The following is a 22197-nucleotide window of genomic DNA, read 5'->3' as shown; positions in this document are numbered from 1 at the left end:
GTGGGTCATATTCATGGACTGGCAAAGCAAAATCCCAATTTGATCAGGAGAGCCTAGAGAGCTCTCTATCTTTCCCCAAATTCCGACTAGTGCACTTCTTTTTCTCGACCAATCTGAATTCCACAAGTTGAATAGTAAGTAGCTAGGCGGATTTCAACACATGCTGCATTGAGAATCTCCAAAGAAATTGAAAGCGCCTATGATAGTGTATGATCACTCCCATTTGTGACCGTCGGAATGTCTTCCATTCCAGAAGTGTAATTTCACCCTTTCTCCCATTATCATCTCTTTATGGGAATTGCATTTAAGGAATTTTGTTAGTCATGCATTGTCAAAGTAGCGTCTGGGAAGTTACTGCTTCTTTATGGAATTACATTTGATGTTTCACTGAAGGATTTACAAGTGTAATGTAGTAGCACTTGAAACACTCAAAATTCAAACAATAACGTTGTACAGCAAAAGAGAATTACACGATTGTAGGTTTCACTCCAAAAATTAAACGATTCTTTTCTTTTCTTTTCTTTTCTTTAGGCAGAGAATAAGATCGGAAAAAGATTACAAATAACAGAGATATTCTTAGGATACAAGTTTTTATTAAATAAAAACCATAACACTCATCACACAATTTCACCTATTCACAGCAGTCACTAATGCAGCAATACCTGATGCCTTATTGTGCCTTAAATATACAGCTTCTGTATATTTCCTATTTCCTACGCTACCACTCAAGAGGGTGATATAGACGGACGATAAGCTTCTGCAGACACACAACAAATGCCATGACTTGACCACAAGGAAGGATTCAGCTCTTCCGACCAAACAAGAGAAGTTTTCTGAATCCTTTGGTAACTTTAAGAGAGCTTTCATCAGTTATCCATTTTCTTCTCGCGTTATTTGCCTCGAGGTTCATTTCATTATTTGGAGGAGGCGTAGAGACTTCATTAGAGATGATCTCTTGGCATTCTGTAGGCTCCACATTTATGTTACTGTCCTCATGCATTATGGAAGCAGAGGAACTCAGAGGATTGACGGGCGACGGATTACCATTCACTTGAGGACTAACTCCAATATCATCATCAGCTGCTGAGCTTTCATCTTCAGATAGTACAAACCTTACCTTGTTAGGACTTTGTTTCTTTTCATCTTTCAAATGTTCATCAGAAAGCACAGGTATATCCTTCTTTTCATTGAATGATATGCTACGTACCTCCTCCGTGTTCTTAGCATCAACAGTCTCATTAGAAAGCTGTGGTCTTAGTTCAGATCCGTGTTCATTTGACATTAACATTATGTCACCCTTGCCATCTTTTACCTTCTGAGAATTAGATGCAGAAAAATCTTTTGCATTAACTTTTGTATCCGAAGGCTTGACCTGATGACTTTTTGAATCTGAAGGCTTGATCTTACGTGGACCTTTCTTACTCTCATTTCCAGCTGACTTCTGTAATGGAGCAATCGCTTTATTCTCCTTTTGACTTGCTTTCCTACTTGGAGTAGTTTTTGACTCAATTGATCGATCCTTAGCTGTCCTTGTAGCTGAAAGGCGATCTATAGTGGAACTCTTACAAAGTGGTTTATGTAGTCTATTGGTTGCCTCAGGTTTTGGCTTCTCAACTTTTGAAGATGTGGCTGACTCTTTTGCATACTTCCTTGTAGTCGGTTTGGTAAAACCAGTGGTACCACTTCTTTCTGCAATTCTCTTTTGGCGCTGCAATAATGATTGTTCCAATTTCTTTCTACTTTCCTCGTCCTGTCAGCAACATAGAGAAATTTAAATAGTAACAATAATAATAAGAATGATTGATGAAAAGAACAGGAAAAACCATCCCTTGGAAGAGGGTTTTCTAATCTTTTCTTTTCCTTCTTCTTGTTGAGATATGATGATATGCTGTTCATGATAAAATCTCTCTAAACAAGGCAGATTAATCTTAACTAATCATATCGAGCAGCTCTACTTAGACTAGAAACTGAATATTCATCTTCCTCTCAAACGACACATTTCTTGAAAAAAGTTTCACTTAAACATAGATCCAGCAAAATTGAGTGAACATAAATTATATTAAAAAGATAGAGATGCAAGGTTAACAAAAGTGGACCCTTATTAGATGTCCATGCACTGCAGTACAGACTGTCCATACCTTCTCAGCTTTGCTCTTTTGCAATGTGGTTCTATTACTTGCAGAAGGAGATTTCTTGATTCTTGAAGATATCTCAGATTTTGTCCTTCCAAGAGATCCAACTGAAGCTTTAGATTTTGGTTCTCTGCCAACTCCCTTTCGTCCAAGGTCCTTACCGGTCTTTTTGGTTTCTTCATCATTTTGTGGAAGCTTCATATCAGTAGGTCTGACATCACTGTGAATTTTAAGAGTTTCAGACAAGAAGACATCATTTTCGTAATCTATTTCAGGATTCCAAGAAGCTGGAACTTGCTCAGCAGTTGAAGCACTTCCAAGCACCATGAAAAGGTCATTTGGTTCACATGTATCAGAAGAATCAAGCTTATCTTTTACTACATGATTAGGCATGTTGTGCTTAACTTGTTCAGCTCCGACGATGTCTGAAACCATGAAAATGTCTGTCTGTTGGTGATAATCAGACGCGGTATCAACTGAATGGGATTGAACCATAATGGAGTCATCAAATAGAATGCCATTCTTATCTTTCCCCGTCTCCAAAGCATAATCTCCAACAAAGATATTTTGATCTGAGATTTCTCCTTGACGTATTGATTTATTCAGTAGATTACCAGCTAACCAATCCTCCTCTTTGTGGTTCTTAAGGACAACTGATTCAGTGGCACCATTGGACAAGATAGACTGAGGATAGCGATCTGACTCCTGTGTTCTATGTGAAAATAACAACTCTTCTTCTGTGCGTTCTCTTCTATTAACTGGTCGAAAACTTTTTTCTTCCCCAATGTTTTGTTGAGGCACTTTATCTTCATGTCCTAGTTGTCTCTCAGTCACAATAAGAGAATCGGCTGATGGAGTCCATTGCTTTAATAAACCTTCTGATCTAACATTGGATGCAGGTGCTACATCTTCCACAAAGCTCTTTGACCCCGTGTCATTGGCCCTTGAATCTGCATCTTGCATAAGAATGTTCTGGAAGATATCCCAATTCTTACCGATGTTTTCTTCTCTGGTAACTTCATCCTTAGTACTCCCCTTAGAAGCCCCATTTGAGATATTGCCACTTCTTTTTACCTTCTTTCCATCTCGTTTCTTCTTGTTGCGAGACGTTGAGTTGTGGTGCCTCTCCCATGATCCAACTGCTTCTTCTACCTGCTTTCTGAGGGAACCTGCATCCTCATCGGCAGAACTATCCTCAGTGCTGCTGTCAGTTTGCTCATTTCTATTCGAAGCTATGTAGTTTATGTTGCGGATAACAACTTTTCTTGATGAACTTTTCCCATGCTTCTTGGTCTGAAGGTTGTCAATAGGCAGCTGCGTTTTCTTGTCATCCTCATAATCATCAGAATCACTGTTAGAGGCTGAATTGTTGCTTTCATGTTTATCATCTTCTGTTGAATTAATTGGTCCCCTCCCATTTGAATATTTCTTCTTGTTCTTGGAAGGTGGTTTATTCTTCCAATTATAATCTGATTCATGACCAGGACCTCGAATAGAATCTTCCGCATTTGCAGGCCATGGCATTCCAGGATAGTAAGTTGGATTAGCCTGCATGCCCGAAAACATGTATCCTGGATATGGTGGCATTTGTTGAAATGCAGGATTTTGAAAATTTTGCATGTAAGGTGGTAGATTGTTTGGCCATATTGCTTGTGATTTTCCATCTGTAGAGTGCATTTGGATTGGTGGTGGTAATCCATTTTCTGCAATTCCACATACAAAAGCAGCAGAGTTTAGCCATCACACAAGCAAGGTGGTTCACAAAAATGAATATAAACAATGTGAAAAGACTCATATTCATGGTAAACATAACTGAGGTATGTCATCATGGAAGCTATTTACTATTACAAGTGAAACAAATATGGAAAATATTGTCATATATACCTTGATTAGTATCTAAACTTGCATGACTTATGGTATCAGATGTCGAAGCATCAATAGAACCATTCTGTTTTCTGCTGGAGAGACCGATATTTTGATTGTTCAACATGATATCTTGAGTAACATCACTATGTTCAGCAGCAAGCATGATTCCAGATCTACCGAAATATGAAAATTCAGGAGAGTAGGCCTGAAGAGCTGCCACTTCATCCATCCAGATCCCGTCATCTCTCTTTTTGTTACACAGCTCCATAAATTTAATGCATGCTTCCCTAGATGGAGGCAGAAGTGTTTTTCAGTACTCATCCACTATTGGGAAAAGGTACAGATAGTATCTTCAAAATCCACTGGTCCGCACTAAATTGGAATTAGTATGACATGGTTAGAGAGTAAGAGCAAAGAATAGAATCAAGCAGTATTCTGGTTACCAAAGATAAGGTGTTGTCAGAAGAGCAACTAAACAGAATAAAGAGAAACCAACAGGAATTAGCTAAAACATTTAGATAGAAAATAGAAAGAAAGAAAGAAATTATGAGAAGTGTTTAATCAGATGGATGTAAAGAGAAATATTCTCCTACAAGCTTTATCTAGGTAAGCCTTTCAAAGGAAATGTAACCTTAATTATAAGTAGGCACTCATTGATAGATATTAAAATGGTGCATCTACCATCTTAATTAGTTCGGTAAACAAAGAGATTAACGCGTTTCAGCAGAACGAATGACTAGCCTGCAATCTCCCTCTCTGCTCCAGTTTTTGGTGTAATTCATGGCGCAAACAAAAAGGCTCCACTAAATAATCCTTTTATATTCCCCAATGAACTAAATCCACAAGATTAATGCAAATTAGGTTCACAGTTTCTATTTAGATGTCACAATTGGCTGCATTCAAGTCCTACCTTAAACGTAGAGCTCCAAAAGCATTAGCAAAAGATATGAGGTCATCCAAATTGTCCATATCAAAGCCAGATACCAAAGCACGAGCATAAGCCATTGCTTGCTCTCTCCTTAAAACTGCTTTTCTGCTTTCGAGAAAACGTTGAAGACGAACCCTATCCATAGCAAAGAGCACACAGTCATATAAGTTGAATCCCCTTCCTTTCTAGTAATGTTGTAATGATTTGACAAAACACAAGAGCTTACTTGGGATTTTCTTCTTGTGCAGCGTCACCAATACCATCAGATTCACCTTTGAACTTCAGTATCAAATTGTCAGTTACTAATGAGTAAGAATGTCCAGCAAACATGAGATGAAACATAGTTTTATCGAATTCACATATTGATATACCTTTGGAAAACCAGCAGAGAATTTGGAATCTCCATCAAAAGCTGATGCATTTCCTGAAGATTAAATAAGAAGAACCTCAAAACGCTGCATCAATCTGTTTCTTATAAATCTCAGTTGTCACCCTAAAAGAATAGGCTGAAGCCTGTCTATTGTAATTGCACTGTGACAACACATATTTGACTTCATGGCACATCACATAAACATGAGCAACCACTATTGTCAAAAACTGAACAAACAAAGAACAAAAATTTTATCTCCTCAATTCTAATCTTTTTACTCCTTTTGTTAATAGACGAATTCAATACTTTTGATAAGCTAATTTGCAGGACGGAGAGAGAGAGAGAAATCTGTGTAGACTAAAGCAGATGACCAGAACTGAGATCAATTGAAATACACACATTCACACACACACACACACACATAGGGGCTAGGGCGACGAATTAAGTGTGCATCAGGTGCAGGGACCTAACACGAATATGTTGGTGAACATACCTTCATTAGATTGAACTGAGCTCTCAATCTGCGTAATTTCTCTTTCTATGGTTACAAATCGCTCAAGAATTTCAGGAGTACTAACAAATCCCACAAACCTGAGGATGTTGAAAAACATAGTATAGCAGCCCAGTAAACATCGCAAAAAGCAATGACAAGAAAAATAATAGGAGGTAACAAAAGTTGGATGATTATTTGGACAAGAAAAATATAAAATGAAAAGCTAATAGAAGGTAAAAAAGCTGTGCTTTACCTTTGTAAAGTAGCTTTAGTGAACCAATAAGCATTAGTTGGTGAAGGTCGAAGAGTAATGGAATAACCCCCTTTAGAAATTTGATCTTTAGCTGATTTGAGATGTGTAATAAAAGGCTCAAGTAAACCAGAAGCTAATTTCTCCGAATTGTTACCAGCATAGATTACAAGATCGCATCTTTGAACATTCAATCAAATTTGAAACAATATCAATGTTAGATCCCAAGAACAGTTGACATTAACATGAATTGAATAGTAGTAAATAAATACCTGGTTCTTGTTGGGGTGAGCTGAAACAAAGCATAATCCAGACGGGTCCTGGAATCCATATAGCTTATATTTGACAGATATAAAATCTTGGAAAATACCCACAAAGAAAGGACCACAATTTCACTCTTTTCTCATTGTGAATATGGAGAGAGTGAGATGATGGGTTGATCAGCAAGAGGAAGCACGAGTGTGAGACACACAGAGGGATTTCTTGATTCAAAAGTGGGGTTTCAATGTTCAATGCCGACAATTCATCCGAAATGAGTGAATTTAATATGATGGTAATATCTTCTACAAACATACTTAAAATTTTGGATTCGTCTCTGTGAATCTGAGTAAAAGTAATTGTTAGTAGTAGTAGTAGTAGTATACTGGAATATGGTTTGAGTGTCGTATCTAATGCTGGGGCAGAGTGTTGGGTGAGGGGTCGTCTCAAAGTCTGTTTGTCTTATAGTTGAAGACAGCAGAAATGGCGGGCTCCTCTTCCTCTGCTTCAGGTTCTGCTCTCCCTGTAATTCAATTTCTTCTAAATTGCTTTTGCTTTGCTTTACTGTTACTCTCAAGTGTAATAATAACAGAGAGAGCAGGAGAGTATAGGGAAAGGATATCATATCATATGAACAAATTCATAAGGGTAAAGTCCCACTATTGCTGGTGTGGTGTTACCGAATTTACCAGACTTTCCCGCTGGCCATGCGCATCATTATGGCATCTTCCTTCAAAAACTAAATAAATTAAATATTGTTTACTCTTAAAATAGATAATAATATAATTTATACACGATTTTAAGGATATGTGGACTAATTTAATACAAGTGATCAATAACGTTAAATAAGTAAATTAAAGATGGAATAAATAACCAAACCAGTTGTGATATTAGGCCCGAGCTCGGATCTGAGCTTAGTGATTGTTCTGCCCTCGATTCGAAACCAAATACTTATGAAGAACTAAGAGTAAAAATAAGAACTTTGAATAACTTTAGAAGTAGAGAAAACAAATATATATTGCCTTGATATGCGTGTCACAATGTGTACCTTGAATAAAAATCAACCCCTTTATATAGTAGGAGAGTTTCATCCCTAGTTCAATTCTAAGAAAGGTAAAAATCTTATTTTTCATTAATCACTGATGTGCTGTCGATACGGTCCGAGATCTACGCCATGATATTCGGTTGGGCACGGATATCACGACCCTTTGTTAGTCGTGTGCAGACGTTTGGTAATGCTTTCCGATGTCTTGGAGCTCGAACCGGATCCGGGGGCGTGGTCTCGATGGCTCCGGTGGTAGGCGCTTTGTTCGGGCCTTAGTACAAGAGGTTCCTAGCTTCGATTCTGATTCCTCGTAGTTATGTCCCTACTTCGTTTGCCCTACCGAGAAATCGAGGTGCTCACTAGTTGAGGTTTTACCCGTATACATATAGTCCCCTTATTTTTCAGAGAGTAGGTTTACCGAAACGATGAGAAACGATAGATGAACCCTGATTCCTTCCTCCGTACGCCACAACCGAAATGACGAAGAAGTCGGAACGTCCCATCAGTCATGTCGTTCCGACTTTGAACACGTGTCAATCACCGGCTGGTTGTCTTCGAATACGAAGCGTCGCATACTTCCCCTGTAAAAGCTTCTATTCTCTGCTCTTTTTTTTACTTTCTGATCAAGCTTCCACCTTCGAATTTTCTAGATATCACCAACTTCTTTCAAACCTTCATATCTTCATCCTTGATCTTCAAGTTCTCATAATTGTTCTTAGATTCTTACCCACATTTTCTTCAAATCTTCATACTCCGCTTTTCAGCCTTCACAATTGTTCCTTCAATCTTTCATATTTTTTCCTTAAATTTTCAAATTTTACCAGATAACAATGGCTAAAACGTCTAAATCAATTCCTCAACAGGCTGCCTCTTCATCTTCCCACCCGACCACAAATGCTGAGGTGGTTGCTTCCAAGGCGGTTATTCCCGAAGTGGCCGCTTCCGAGGTGGCTGCCCCCGAGGCTGCCCCCAAGCCTCCCATGAAATGCTTTATACCCGGGGGTTGCTCAATCGCAGACGAATTCAAACTCGAGAAACCCTCATCCAAACAGGACCGAGGTGAAGGAGCATCGAGGTATATATGCTACGTTACCGAGGATGTCCTTCCCGTGGTCCGAGAGGACTGTAAATGGGAAGGCAAGGACGTAGTAGTCCCCGGGCCTGAGGATGCTATTTCTACCCACGTGGAGGGGTATTTAAGTGTTTATACTTACCCTTTCATACCCTTTCACATTGGGGCCGGTAGACCCAATTATTCTGCAGTTTTGCAAGAGATACGAGGTGTGCCCTAGGCAAATCCACCCATCTCTTTGGAGTATCGTGATCCTCCTCCGTTATTTTGTGAATAACACTGAGTCTCGTCGATTCTCCCTCGACTACCTGATCTGTCTATACAATCCCCGAATTTTTCGATGGGGATTAATCAAGCTCACTCGCCGGTCAAGGCCCCCTTTTCGAGTATTGATGAAGATCGAGACCGAGGCTGACAGGGGCGCTTCGTTCAGGTGAAGAAAGAAGACTTGATCCCTTCGGAGTTTATGCCATTCCCCGAGAAGTGGAATGCATCTGGTAAGTGTAGCCTTTCCTTAAGTATCAATTGTTCTTCATTTCCTCTCTCATAATTCGTATTTGTGGTTGTGCAGCTATTGCCCGGGTTCCAAATGCAGTCCCCCAGCTCAAGAAGTGGATTGAAGGCATCTGCAAACAGATGTCATACTTCGAGCGCTCATGGCGCAAGCTTTCGAAGGGCCGATGGGAGGCTCGTTCTCATGGTAAGGTCCTCATTCGAATAACTATTACCGTGCTCTTAACTCATATCATACTAACCTTTCTTGTTTCTTTTATAGGTTTGACTAAGACCACATAACTTAGTCCTTTGGAAGGGGATGAGATCGTGTCCTTGTCCGTCGATCCCTCTGTTACGGGACAACCTGGGGCTACCGCGGGGGAAATGAAGAAGAGGAAAAGAAAATCTCCGGGCTCCCTCAGTTCCGAGGTGAAGCCAAAGAAGAGGGTGGCTCATAAGCCCAAGAAGAGTACTAACTCCTGGGTGCCGGATTCCGATTCGCCTCTCCGGCTCAGGGATGAGTCGGAAGAAGATGATATTTTTGTTGCCCACGGATCGACCCCTCCCGTGGAGCAGGCAGCAACCGAAGAAAAGAGCCATTAGGTTAGGCCCCTCCCAGTCCGAGAATACGAAGTCGATATGGAGGCCGTGACCTCTCAGGAAACTTCTCCTGCCATGAAGGACGCTACCGGTGTGATTGACATCGTTGAGACGCCCTCCTACACCGACTCTATGCTCGACGAGGCCCAAGCGGACAAAGAGAAATCAAGTGAAGAAGCACAAGGTGCAAATGAACCCCTCCGCTCCTTCTTTGATGGCGTGGACATGTTCAATTCGAATGATTTTACCGGGCTGGGCAACTTGTAGGTCCCGAAGAAAGACGTACTTTCGGAATCCGGCGAGCCGAGTTCGAGCCCAAAATTGGTTAATCAGTTTCCCACTCCTGGTGTGGACCTCGGTCGCAATAGATCGATTATGGTTACTGTCTCGGAGGATGCTCGGGTTTTATCCACTCACGTGGGTATAGCCAGCTACCTCCGATGCCTGGTGATCGAGGAGGACCAGGCAAAAATGAATGAGGTGGGCGTGCCGTATCTTTTCAATGAGGCGCAGCAGGCGCTGAACCGGGTAAGGCATCATTACGTCCTCTTGAATTTTACTCAGGTTTTAATATCTCTCACGACTTTTGTTGTTTTGTAGGCCTCGGTACTTCACCACAAGAGCTTCCTCCCATACCTTTCCGAGGTCAATCAGCTTGAGTTTGAGTTAAGGAGCATGCTCGAAAGAAGGATATGTAGAAGCTCCTCAGCGAGCAACAAGACGGGGCCATCAAGGACCTTCAGGCCGCGATGGATAGGGCTCAGAAGGAAGTTTCGACCCTGAGGCGGGAACATGGAGACCTGGTAAAAAAGGTAAAGGTCATTGAAGTTAGAAACGAGGAACTAGTCGTGGTGCCTAACGACAAAACCTCGCAGGTCCAATAGAAGATCGACCAGATCGACCAACTCCGAATCGAGATGAACGGGATCCAAGCCATGGCCGATGAGTGGAAGAGAAAAATTGACTTGCTGGCTTCGGAGAAGGAAACTGCCCAGGCAAAGCTGGCATCGGTAGAGGTTCAACTTTGGGTGGCGAAGGAGAAAGTTGGCAAGCGGTCCCAGCTGAATAATGATCTTCAAGCATAGCTGAGCTTGGCTATCGCATAGTGGGGGACACCATCGGTAGAGAGTACGAAGCAATAAAGTCCAAGTTGGACACAACCTCCGCTGATGTCGAAGAGATGGTGGCCCAGTACAAGGCCGATGTCGAGGCTGCCGAGACCCACCTGAAGACGAAGGCTGACTATATGAGGCGGTTGTCTCGAAGGTGATAAGTAGGTATTTTGACCGCTTATTTGCTCTCTTTTACTTGCATTTTAGCTCAAAAATGCTTAAAGGTATTCCCGAAAATTAATAAAATATGCTTTTGTACAGGAACATTGGGAAACGAGCCAAAGGAGTCAAAATCAACTCATGAAGGAGTCAAAAGTGGACAAGGACCAAAATAAGGCAAAAGGCCCACAGTGCGGACCGCACAATATTGTGTGCGGCCACAAAACAAAGGAAGAGCCATGTCAGTTTTCCTTCAGAGTATACGGACCGCACAAATATTTTGCGGCCACAGAAGAGGAGATTCAGAGAGCTGGTTTTGGGAAAGTTGAAGGAGTGCGGACCGCACCGTAGTTGTGCAGCCGCAGAATGACAAGTGCGGCCACACTCAATATTATGCGACCCGCAAAAGTCAAAGATCAGAGAGATGGGATTTCAAGTTCAAGAAGAAATGTGGACCGCACCATTTTTGTGCGGCCGCATAATCAAGAGCGCGGTCGTACTCATTATTATGCGGTCCGCAGAAGTCTCACACAACCAGAGCTTCAGATCAAAAAGTGCAGACCGCACAATAATTGTGTGGCCGCAGAAGTAAGTGTGCGGCCGCACTCACAAATGTGCGGTCCGCAGTAGTTGAAGGAGTGCGGCCGCAATCCAGAATTGTGCGGCTGCAGAACTAGAACCTGTCAAGCCAAGTATCGTTGTGCGGACTGCGCACATAATTGTGCGGCCGCACAACCTTCGCGAGGGCATTTTTGTCAGATATTTTCAGCTTAGTAGAAATAGAACTTTTTGTCATTTTTAGGGTAAGTTTTGTTTTGGGAGAGCACCTGAGCCCTTTTCCTTTACTGTTTTGAGAAATATTGTACTAGATTAGCTTCTCAATATTAGATTTCCTTTCCCTAATCAATTATTATGCATTTTATCTTAATTTCTTCTTGTATTTCTTCATTTTTCATGAGTAGCTAAATTTCTAGCTAGGGTCGTGGCCCAACCATAGTGTGGGTACTTAATGGGTGTTTGATTTAGGACTTGTTTGCGATTGGGTTAGTGATATTTAGCCTAGTTCTTGATTGAATTCAAGAATTAATGGTTGCAAATATTGATTCATGCCTAATTGACTTAGTCTCTACTTGAGAAAGAGAGACTAAATCTAGGAAAACTTGGCTAACAAGAAATTGCGGTGAACTCAAGAAATTGATAGCCCCAATTAAAGGGTTGAATCTAGAGATAGTAAGACCCGACTTGAGCAGTTATCACTTGTTTTGTGCAATACTCATTTGGACTTGAGAAAGCCAAATTGGGCAAAACCACTCAAACAGGCGAGAGGTATAGAGTGGGTAATTGCATGTGATTGCTATATTACAATCCCGACCAATCATGCTTGTCCTAGCGTTTTTAACCCATTAGGTAACCACCTAGGTGGAAGTCATGACCCTAGATCTTTTATCATTTGGAAAACAACCAAAACCAAAAATATTATCTTCTAGTTTTATAATTGCAATCAATAGTCTAAAGTAGAAGTAGAAACACCAAACAAGAATGTGGAAGTGTAATCTAAGGCATATTGTACAATTACACTAAATATATACCTAATCCCAATTCTAACTTCCTGAGGATTCGACCCCGACTTGCGTTGGGTTTTATTATTGCTTCGACCGCCTCACTACCAATATTTGTGGTCTGAGTTTGGGCGACATCAATTTTTGGTGCCGTTGCCGGGGAGTTAAACGGATTTAGATATATATCTAAGTTTTTGTGTGATTTGTCTTCTTTTCTTTCCGAGTCACTAATTTTGTTTTCGAATTGCTTATAGGTACGATAATGGCTCTCAACAACGAGCCCATTGGTAATTTGCCTTTGGGGGAGGAAGTGGACAATGAGCAAGGAGATGCGGTTCTTCCCTAACCTCAAGCAAATAGGCGAGGCCAACCGCCTAATGATAATGTTCTCGTCCCTCCCCCACCTCCACCAAGAGCGGCAGTGCACCGGGTGTTACCTAAAGAGGGTTATGCAAGTGCTATAGTCCCGCCCCGCATTAGGGCGGGCAACTTCCAAATCACCAACGTGATGCTTACACTACTTGAGCAACGAGGATTCTTTATCGGGGCTCCAATTCAAAATGCTTACAAGCATCTCAAGGGGTTCGGCGATACTTGTTGGGGGAGCAAGCAAACCAATGTTTCTGAGCACGCGCTGAGGTTGAGGCTATTTCCTTTCTCTTTACGGGGAAAAGCATTGGACTGGCTAGAGAGATTGCCCAATCATTCCATCCATATATGGGATGAGTTGGCCGAAAAATTTATTGCCAAATTCTTCTCTCCGGGGCACATGGCTGCACTACGGGAGCAAGAGCCCAATGAGCCATTGCATAAGATTTGGGAAAGATATCGTACAATGGTTAAAGAGTGCCCAAATAATGATATGACCGAGTCCATGATCCAACAAACCTTCTACAGGGGGATCAACATAACAAATCAATGTGTGGTAAATCAATTCGCCGGCGGGAACTTCATGAACACACCTTATGCCGAAGCTTATGAAATTTTGGATGAGATGGCGGATACCTCATCGACATGGAAAAGTAGGGCCAATGTTCTGCAAGGTGACCCCAATGTCATTCACCTACACAAGGAACTACATGATCATGGGCAAGCTATCACAGAGTTAAAAACCACAATGAACCAATTGGCCAAAGCCCAGCTGCAACAAATTTAAGGGCCGAAACAAGTTAATGCGATGGAAGGTGTAAATATGATAATGAACAAGAGACGGCAAAAAGGTCAACAAGGGCAAAGCCGTCCGGAACAATTCATGCAAGATGATAGTGGGTATGACCAAGGTGATTCGTATAATGAGCTAGAAGAAGAAGTGAAATACGTCAACAATTATCAAGGTCAAAGAAACAATGCTCAAAATCAACAACAATGGAGATCACAACGAAATCAAGGAAATTGGAACAACCAAGGCCACCAAGGCAATTGGAGTGGTGGCAACAACAATCAAAGTAATTGGAATAATCAAGGAAACCAAGGCAATTGGAGTGGTGGCAACAACAATCAAAGCAATTGGAATAATCAAGGAAACCAAGGCAATTGGGGTGGCAATAATCAAAGTAATTGGGGAGGTAATCAAGGAGGGTGGAACAACAACAACAACAGCCGGGAGTCGGGTTTTCAAAGGCCCCCGATGTTCCAACAACCGAGCAATCCACCCCCTATCCTTCTCAAGGCCCGAGCTCGAGCTCTTCTAACAATGAGATGGGACGGATTGAAAGTATGTTCAAACAAATGATGGAGAAAAATGCCAACTCCGATGCTCAATTAGCCTCCCACAACACTTCAATCCACAATTTGGAGGTTCAACTTGGCCAAATCTCACAAGCATTGAACACTCGTCCTAAGGGGGCACTACCAAGTGATACGGTGGTGAACCCAAAGGGGAGGGGGGAATAATACGGGACATGCTATGGCCGTGATTACGAGAAGTGGAAAAGGTGGAGATGCAACCATCTCAAATCAAAGAAGAATTGTGGATGATGATGTTGTAGTTCAAGAATATGAAATTCCAAGCAATGTGGTTCAAGCTAATGACGAAGTGAGAATTGATATTGATGAAAATGTGAAGGAGACGTAAGAAGAGGTGAACCCGTCTAGGGAGCACATGATTGACATACCGGAACCGGTAGTGCCAAAGGCTAAGGCACCAATGCCAAGGCCTCCTCCTCCATACCCTCAAAGGCTTGCAAAGCAAAATAGTGAGAACCAATTCAAAAAGTTTATTGACATGATGAAGAGTTTGTCTATCAATGTACCATTGGTTGAGGCGTTGGAACAAATGACGGGTTATGCAAAGTTCATGAAGGACTTGGTCACCAAGAAGAGGTCGATGAATTGTGAAACTATCAAGATGACACATCAAGTGAGTGCTATTGTGCACTCAATGGCTCCAAAATTGGAAGATCCGGGTGCTTTCACGATCCCTTGCACTATTGGAAGTGCCGACTTTGCCAAAGCTTTATGTGATTTGGGGGCAAGTATCTATGTGATTTGGGGACTGTGTTCAAAACTTTGGGAATTAGGCAACCAAGACCCAAATCTATGAGGTTGCAAATGGCAGATCAGACTATGAAGAGGCCATTGGGAATTATTGATGATGTGTTAGTCCGTGTTGATAAGTTCATCCTTCCAGCGGACTTTGTGATCCTTGATTCTGAGGTTGACTACGAGGTGCCTATTATCTTGGGTAGACCTTTCCTTACTATGGGGAAGGCTCTTGTTGATGTGGAAGCCGGTGAGCTCACTTTTCAGGCAGGTGACGAAAAGGTGGTTTTCCATATGTGCAAATCGATGAGGCAACCAAATAGCAACGAAGTTTGTTCATTCATGGATTTAGTGACCGAAGTAATTGTTGATGATGCTAATGCTGTGATGAATGTTGAGGATACCTTGGAAGTTTTGTTGCTCAATCATGATGATGATGAGAAGGAAGGCTTTGTGAAATGTGTCAATGCTTTGCAAGGAATGGGGTCATATACTTATGAACCCCGAAAATTGTCCTTAGATCTTGAGAACCGGAAGACTCGTCCAGCAAAGCCCTCAATCAAGGAGCCTCCTACTTTGGAGTTAAAGCCTTTGCCTTAACATCTCAGGTATGAGTTTCTTGGTCCTTGTTCCACTTTACCTGTTATTATTTCCTCTTGCTTGACTAACGTACAGGTAGATTCTACTTTGGCGGTGCTCCAAAAGAGGAAGAAAGCGATAGGATGGACATTGGCAGATATTCGGGGTATAAGCCCCACCTTTTGTATGCACAAGATTATTTTGGAGGAGGATGCCAAACCCTCCGTGGAGCATCAAAGAAGATTGAATGAAGCAATGAAAGAGGTAGTGAAGAAGGAGATCATAAAGTGGTTGGATGCCGGGGTTGTTTACCCCATTTCTGATAGCTTATGGACTTCTCCGGTGTAATGTGTCCCAAAGAAAGGGGGCATGACTATGATAACTAATGACAAGAATGAATTGATCCCCACAAAAACTGTCACAGGGTGGAGAGTGTGCATGGACTATAGGAAGCTCAACAAAGTCAGTCGGAAAGATCATTTTTCGCTTCCATTTCTTCATCAAATGTTGGATAGGTTGGCCGGGCGTGCTTTTTATTGCTTCCTGGATGGATACTCCGGCTACAATCAATTTCTTATTGCTCTTGAGGACCAAGAGAAGACCACTTTCACTTGTCCATATGGTACCTTTACATTCTCGAGGATGCCATTTGGGTTATGTAATGCACCGGCGACTTTTCAACGGTGTATGATGGCTATTTTCACCGATATGGTGGAAGATATTCTTGAGGTCTTCATGGACAATTTCTCCATCATTGGGAATTCTTTTGATGATTGTTTGAACAACTTGTACGGGGTATTGTCAAGATGTGAAGAAACTAACTTGGTTTTAAATTGGGAGAAATGTCACTTCATGGTCGAGGAAGGCATTATCCTCGGTCACAAGATTTCAAAGTATGGTATTGAGGTTGATAAGGCAAAAGTTTAAGTGATCTCCAAACTCCCTCCCCCTATATCAGTGAAGGGAGTGAGGAGTTTTTTGGGTCATGCGGGGTTCTATCGCCGATTCATCAAGGATTTTTCTAAGGTAGTGGACCCTTTTTGTAAACGTTTGGATAAGGATGCCAAGTTCCATTTCATTGAAGATTGCATGAAGGCATTCGATTTGCTTATGTTCAACTTGACTACTACTCCTATTATTACCGCACCGGATTGGAGCTGCCTTTTGAGCTCATGTGCGACGCAAGTGATATGTAGGTTGGAGCGGTGTTGGGGCAACGTATCAACAAAATCTTCCATCCGGTCTATTATGTAAGCAAGACCATGAATGATGCCCAAGTCAACTACACAGTGACCAAAAAAGATCTCCTTGCTATTGTCTTTGCTATGGAGAAGTTTTGCCCGTACTTGATGGGTATAGAGGTGATTGTTCACACTGACCATGCGGCACTTCGGTATTTGATGAGCAAGAAGGATTATAAGGTAAGTTTGATACGGTGGGTTCTTCTATTTCAAGAGTTTGATCTAGAGATTCAAGACCGCAAGGGTAGTGAAAATCAAGTGGCGGACTACTTGTCCCGATTGGAGGAGGAGGGGAGGCCACATGATGGCCTTGAGATAAATGATTCATTTCCCGACAAGAACTTCCTAGCCATTTCTATGACCGGGATGCCATGGTTTGCCGACTTTGCTAATTATCTTGTGAGTGGCATTGTACCAAATGAGATCTCTTCAAACTAAAGGAAGAAGCTCAAACGGGATTGCCTTGACTATTATTGGGATGAGCCGTCTCTTTTTCGGATATGTACCGATGGTGTGATCCAATGATATGTGCCGGAGTAAGAACAAATGGGTATTCTTGAGGCTTGCCACTCTTCACCGTATGGTGGTCACCATGGTGGAGCAAGAACGACGGCAAAAGTTTTGAGTTATGGATTATATTGGCCTACTCTCTACAAGGATGCTAGTGAGCTTGTCAAGCGGTGTGATGAATGCCAAAGGACCGGTGGGATCTGAAAGAAGAACGAAATACCTCTCACTACCATTTTGGAGATAGATATTTTCGATGTGTGGGGTATTGATTTTATGGGTCCGTTTGTTAGCTCTTGTGGAAACACCTACATTCTAGTTGTGGTGGATTATGTATCTAAATGGGTTGAGGCCATTGCTTTTCCCAACAATGAAGCAAGGAGTGTGGTGGCATTCTTGAAAAAGAACATCTTCACGAGGTTTAGTACCCCAAGAGCCATTACTAGTGATGGGGGTTCGCATTTTCACAACAAGGCTTTTGATACCTTACTCACAAAATATGGTGTCACTCACAAAGTATCAACCCCCTACCATCCTCAAGCAAGCGGACAACTTGAAGTCTCCAACCGGGAGATAAAGAGTATTTTGTTAAAGACAGTTAATGCCAACCGGACGGATTGGTCAAGAAAACTTGATGATGCTCTTTTGGCTTATAGAACGGCCTACAAAATACCGATCGGGATGTCTCCATACCGGTTAGTGTTCGAGAAGGCATGCCATCTTCCGGTAGAACTTGAGCATAAGGCCATGTGGGCTTTGAAGAAGTTGAACCTTGAATGGGATATAGAGGAAAATCTAAAGGTGTCACAATTGAATGATCTTGATGAATTCCGGTATCATGCCTACACAAGCTCGTCCCTTTACAAGGAGAAGATGAAGTACCTCCATGACAAGTACATCCACAACAAGGAATTTAAAGAAGGTGATCTTGTGCTATTGTTCAATTCCCGGTTACGGATGTTTCCGGGCAAGTTGAAGTCAAAATGGAGTGGCCCCTTTGAAATGGTGAATGTAACCACCTTTGGTGTTCTAGATTTGAAAAATAAGAATGACGAGGTGTTTAGAGTCAATGGACACCAGGTTAAACATTATCTTGGCAAGGTTGATGATGGCCATATTGTGGCGGTCCTTCATTTCAAATGATTGGTAATTTGCATCGTGTCGCGACGTTAAATCAGGCGCTTCTTGGGAGGCAATCCATGTGTCTTTTTCTTTTTCTTTTCTTCTTTTTTAGATAGGTGTTGTTTTGTGCTAACTGATTTTGAAGTGTATGCAGGAATGGGTGTGCATTGCAGGGATTGTGCAAGAAAAATTGGCTAAGTGTCACAAAAAGTACGGACCACACCAAAATTATGCGGACAGCACAACCACTCTGTGGCCGCACGATTCTGTGTGCGGTCGCACAACTGGAAGAACAAAATTTCATGCTCTTTGAAGTTTGGCCTGTCAAAACTCCTTAACAAAGTGTGACCACACACAAAATTGTGCGGTTCGCACAAATTCTGTGGCCGCACTCACTTTTGTGCGGTCCGCAGAATGTCTTCAAAGGAACAGGTAATGAGTGCAGACCACACTAAAAATTGTGCGCCCGCACTCAGGTAAGTGCTGGGCCCGACAGGTCAAAGTATAAATAGGGCTTTTCTCAACTTTTTACACTTTACATTCTCTGAACCTTCAAGCCCTAAGCAAACACAGTGCATCCCCCACTAATTCTCAAACTTCAAGCATTTCATCTCTTAGATTCTCACCTGCATCCTCCATCACTGGTATGTTCATTTCATCTTTAGATTTTTCATCTTCTCTTAGTTTTGTTCTTTTGTCTAGGGTTAATTTCATGCCTAAAAATGTCAATAGTTAGTCATCTTTGCTCAAAATCCTGTGGGTAGCTTCATAATTGTTAATTGGGTCCTGGGTAAATAGATAATCATACTTGATTAATAGGGCCATGTCTAGTTCTTGCAAAACTTGTATGAATCGTAAAGCAGTGCCGTGTTAATCCAAATTGTGCGGCCGCACACACTTTCGTATGGTCCGCAGTCTCTAAGTTAGGGCATCTGTATGCTTGAATTGTGCGGACCGCACTCAAAAATATGCGGTCCGCAGTCAAAATTATGCGGTCCGCGGTCAAAATTATGCGGTATGCACTGTTAAATGATCAGAGACCCAATAGTCTAAACCTGGGGCTATGCTGCCGCACTAAAAATTGTTTGGTCCGCACTTTTGATTGTGCAGACGCACTCACTTTTGTGCGGCCGTAGACAGTGCGGTCCGCACTTGGCAGTCTGCGGCCGCACTTACTTTTGTGCGGTCCGCACTGCCTCTTCTATTTTTTTCCATAACTGACCTGCAACTATCATGCATATATCAGTATCCTATGTACCTGAACTCTAACTGATTCTAATTGTTATGAATTGCAGACGATGGTTAGATCACGAGGAGGAGATACATCAAAAGGGAGGGCAGAACCCTCCCGAGGCTGAGGACGAAGCAAGAGTAACCAACCATTAGCCATCCAGGGAGTGTTAAGAAAGAAGGCTACGGCCAACAGAGTCCCTAAATCATCAGACACCAGTGAGTATCTCCTGTCTAGGGAAGTTTCTGATGCAAACTCTGACCAAGACCCACCTAACACCCAACCTCAACAAGTCCCGGGTAGATTCCATTTGGTTGATGAATCATCTTCCGCGACTAGTTCTTCTAAAGGTTTGGAAGAGGATAGCCATGATTCTGAGCCCTCTTCCTCACATGCCCCGGCTGCACCAATCAATGTTGATGATGATGATGATGTCTCGAATGATGGTAGAGGGGTGATGCTATAGTGGGGGGGTTTAGAGAGGTCGAGGAAGAGGGAGATGTGGGAAGACAGATTTGTAAGCTTGATTGCCTTCAGCAGATTTAGATAGTGGTGGCCCCAGAGATCTCTCACTCTCGAGCGACAATTCTTGATAAAGGATTTGGACAAGCACAACCCAAATGTCCTCAGACAGTTCCAGGAGAGAAAAGGATGGAAATGGTTCACTCAAAGCATCCTCGATGCAAATGAGCACTTGGTTAAAGAAATTTATGCCAATGTGGCTCACATTAAAAAGGGTACCAAGGTGACAAAAGTGCAAAATCTGAAAATCCGATTCGACTCCTATGCTTTGAACTCTTATATGGGATTTGAAGAAGTGGAGGCCGCCCAATACTTGGAAAAGCTGGCTATGGGTAATGCAGCTCGCCCGTGGCTAGCTGAGATTTTGGCTATTCGAGGATCAATACCTCTGTGGCTCACAGCAGGGGTTCCCATAGTCCGGGCCACCCTAAACTTTGAAGCTAAAGGGTGGTAGACTTTTGTGTGCGTCCTCATTGACCCGTGCTTGAATGAGAACAATCTCCCACTTCCCCGAGCAGTCTTGTTGGCTTCAATTATGGCGGGTACCCGATCAATGTGTGTGCTATAATGTCAACCAACATCACTTTGGCTGTCTAGAAGGATGAGAGTTCCTACCCCTACCCGAACTTCCTCACAGAGTACTTCAATGATCAAAAGGTGGAGCCGAGGCAGTACGATACTAAAGTAAAGGCCAAGAAGCCTTTCTCATGGTACCACCTACAGTGTTCCGACAACCCGAAGTTCAAGGGTAAGGCAACTACCTCCGTTATCCAGTCTGAGGAGCCAACGGTAGTAGTTACTGATTCAGCTGCTGAGCCTTCCGTAGATGTTATGCCTTCCACCGCAGCCGGACCTTCCACCGGGACATCAGAAATGCCACCATCTTCTTCTTCCAGACCATCATCTCCATTATCAGTACCAGCTTCATCTACTTATCCACTGCCTGTGCTACGAGTCTCCCAGACATTGGCGAGTCTCAACAACTGGATGCAGGCAGCTACTTCAAAGTTGTCTGACATATCTAGTGTTGTTGCAGCACAGTCTTATGCCTAGGCTGCACCATAGGTACCTTCGTCAGTGAAGGAAATATTGAAGAAGATTCTGGACAACCAGAAGACAATTATGGAGACTTTGGTGGCACATGGGGATGTCATTGAGGATTTGGGCAAGCAGGTAAAGAAAATGCAGAAGTCTCAAGCTTCGAAGAAGTCGGTGGATAAGTTGACAACAACAGTTACCAAGCTTACATCGGCCGGAGATCTACTAGTGGACCTACTTATGAAGGGAGAACCTTCAGCACCAAGAGTACCAGAGGCATCACATATAGCAGCCGGCCAGTATGAGGAGCCGGTTGCGACTGCCCACACCACTAAGGAGATGATCCAGATGCTCAGCAACCCTGTTGTCCCTCAGCCAGGTGATGATAATATACAGCTAGAGGAGACCGAGGGTGCTGAGGATGCCATGCAGACTGAGACCGCATAGGGAGTTCTCTTAACTCTCTACCCCCTTCTTGTTCTTACTTTTGATAAGCGTTGGGGACAATGCTCACTTATCCGGGGGTGGTCTATTTTGATTGATTGACATTGACATGTGGCCTGTAATAACTCTTATACTATTTTTTCCTTTATCTTTATTTTCTCTTTGGTATGTATATATTCTCCCCCTTCGTTTGATGTATATATTCATTTTACTTCGGTTTGTATATTCATTTATCTTATTTTCTGTAGTTTATTTCGTAGCTTCTTTACTTTGTCTTTCTTAGTAGTAGAACTTCTTATTTACTTTAGTAGTTTCTTTTTTATTTGTTAGCTTTTTTTTTTTTACGTTTGAGTGATCAATAAGCCTTTGGTTTTCTTAATGCCACGGTTCTTTCCAAATGTGGATTTTGTGTGAACCGGGTGGCTCTTCCCAACGATGGATGGTGTGACAACCTTCTTAAGGGATTGAGTCTATTTTCTTTTATGTTTAGGCAAATATAGTAGTAATGAATAAAAGAGTCTCTAACATGCTTCACTTGGTACCAACACATTTACCCACGACCTTATGGTTAAAAATAAATTGTTGGCAGAAATTAGCTCTAGTTGTGACCTTTTAACTCTTGTGTTGACTTAAGCAGTCATCGAGTAGTTCAGTCGAGCCATTTTTGATTCTCAATCTCAACTAGGGTTATTG

At 42.3% G+C, this 22197-nt stretch overlaps 1 protein-coding gene across 1 annotated transcript; it reads right to left on the bottom strand.

The window, feature by feature from the left end:
• Positions 1-481: 481 nt before the first annotated feature.
• Positions 482-6896, bottom strand: LOC107823064 (COP1-interacting protein 7-like). Its single transcript, XM_016649660.2, has 9 exons — positions 6312-6896; positions 6043-6219; positions 5790-5887; positions 5298-5350; positions 5153-5205; positions 4909-5061; positions 4017-4285; positions 2139-3835; positions 482-1750 (listed from the first exon to the last, which is right to left on the bottom strand). The coding sequence occupies exons 1-9, from the start codon at positions 6368-6370 to the stop codon at positions 803-805; spliced, it is 3507 nt and encodes a 1168-aa protein (XP_016505146.1). The 5' UTR covers positions 6371-6896; the 3' UTR covers positions 482-802.
• Positions 6897-22197: the final 15301 nt, after the last annotated feature.

Source organism: Nicotiana tabacum, chromosome 2 (genome assembly GCF_000715075.1).
Source record: "Nicotiana tabacum cultivar K326 chromosome 2, ASM71507v2, whole genome shotgun sequence".
NCBI lineage: Eukaryota > Viridiplantae > Streptophyta > Magnoliopsida > Solanales > Solanaceae > Nicotiana > Nicotiana tabacum.
This window is presented reverse-complemented; position numbering and strand designations above follow the sequence as displayed.

Bases quoted from the DNA above. Each gene is read 5' to 3' on its own strand.
- LOC107823064 (XM_016649660.2), bottom strand. From the start codon at position 6,370: ATGGATTCCAGGACCCGTCTGGATTATGCTTTGTTTCAGCTCACCCCA. The intron at 5,062-5,152 runs GTAAGCTCTTGT...TGCTATGGATAG, and splicing joins GCACAAGAAGAAAATCCCAA to GGTTCGTCTTCAACGTTTTC. The intron at 3,836-4,016 runs GTATATATGACA...GTGGAATTGCAG, and splicing joins AAGTTTAGATACTAATCAAG to AAAATGGATTACCACCACCA.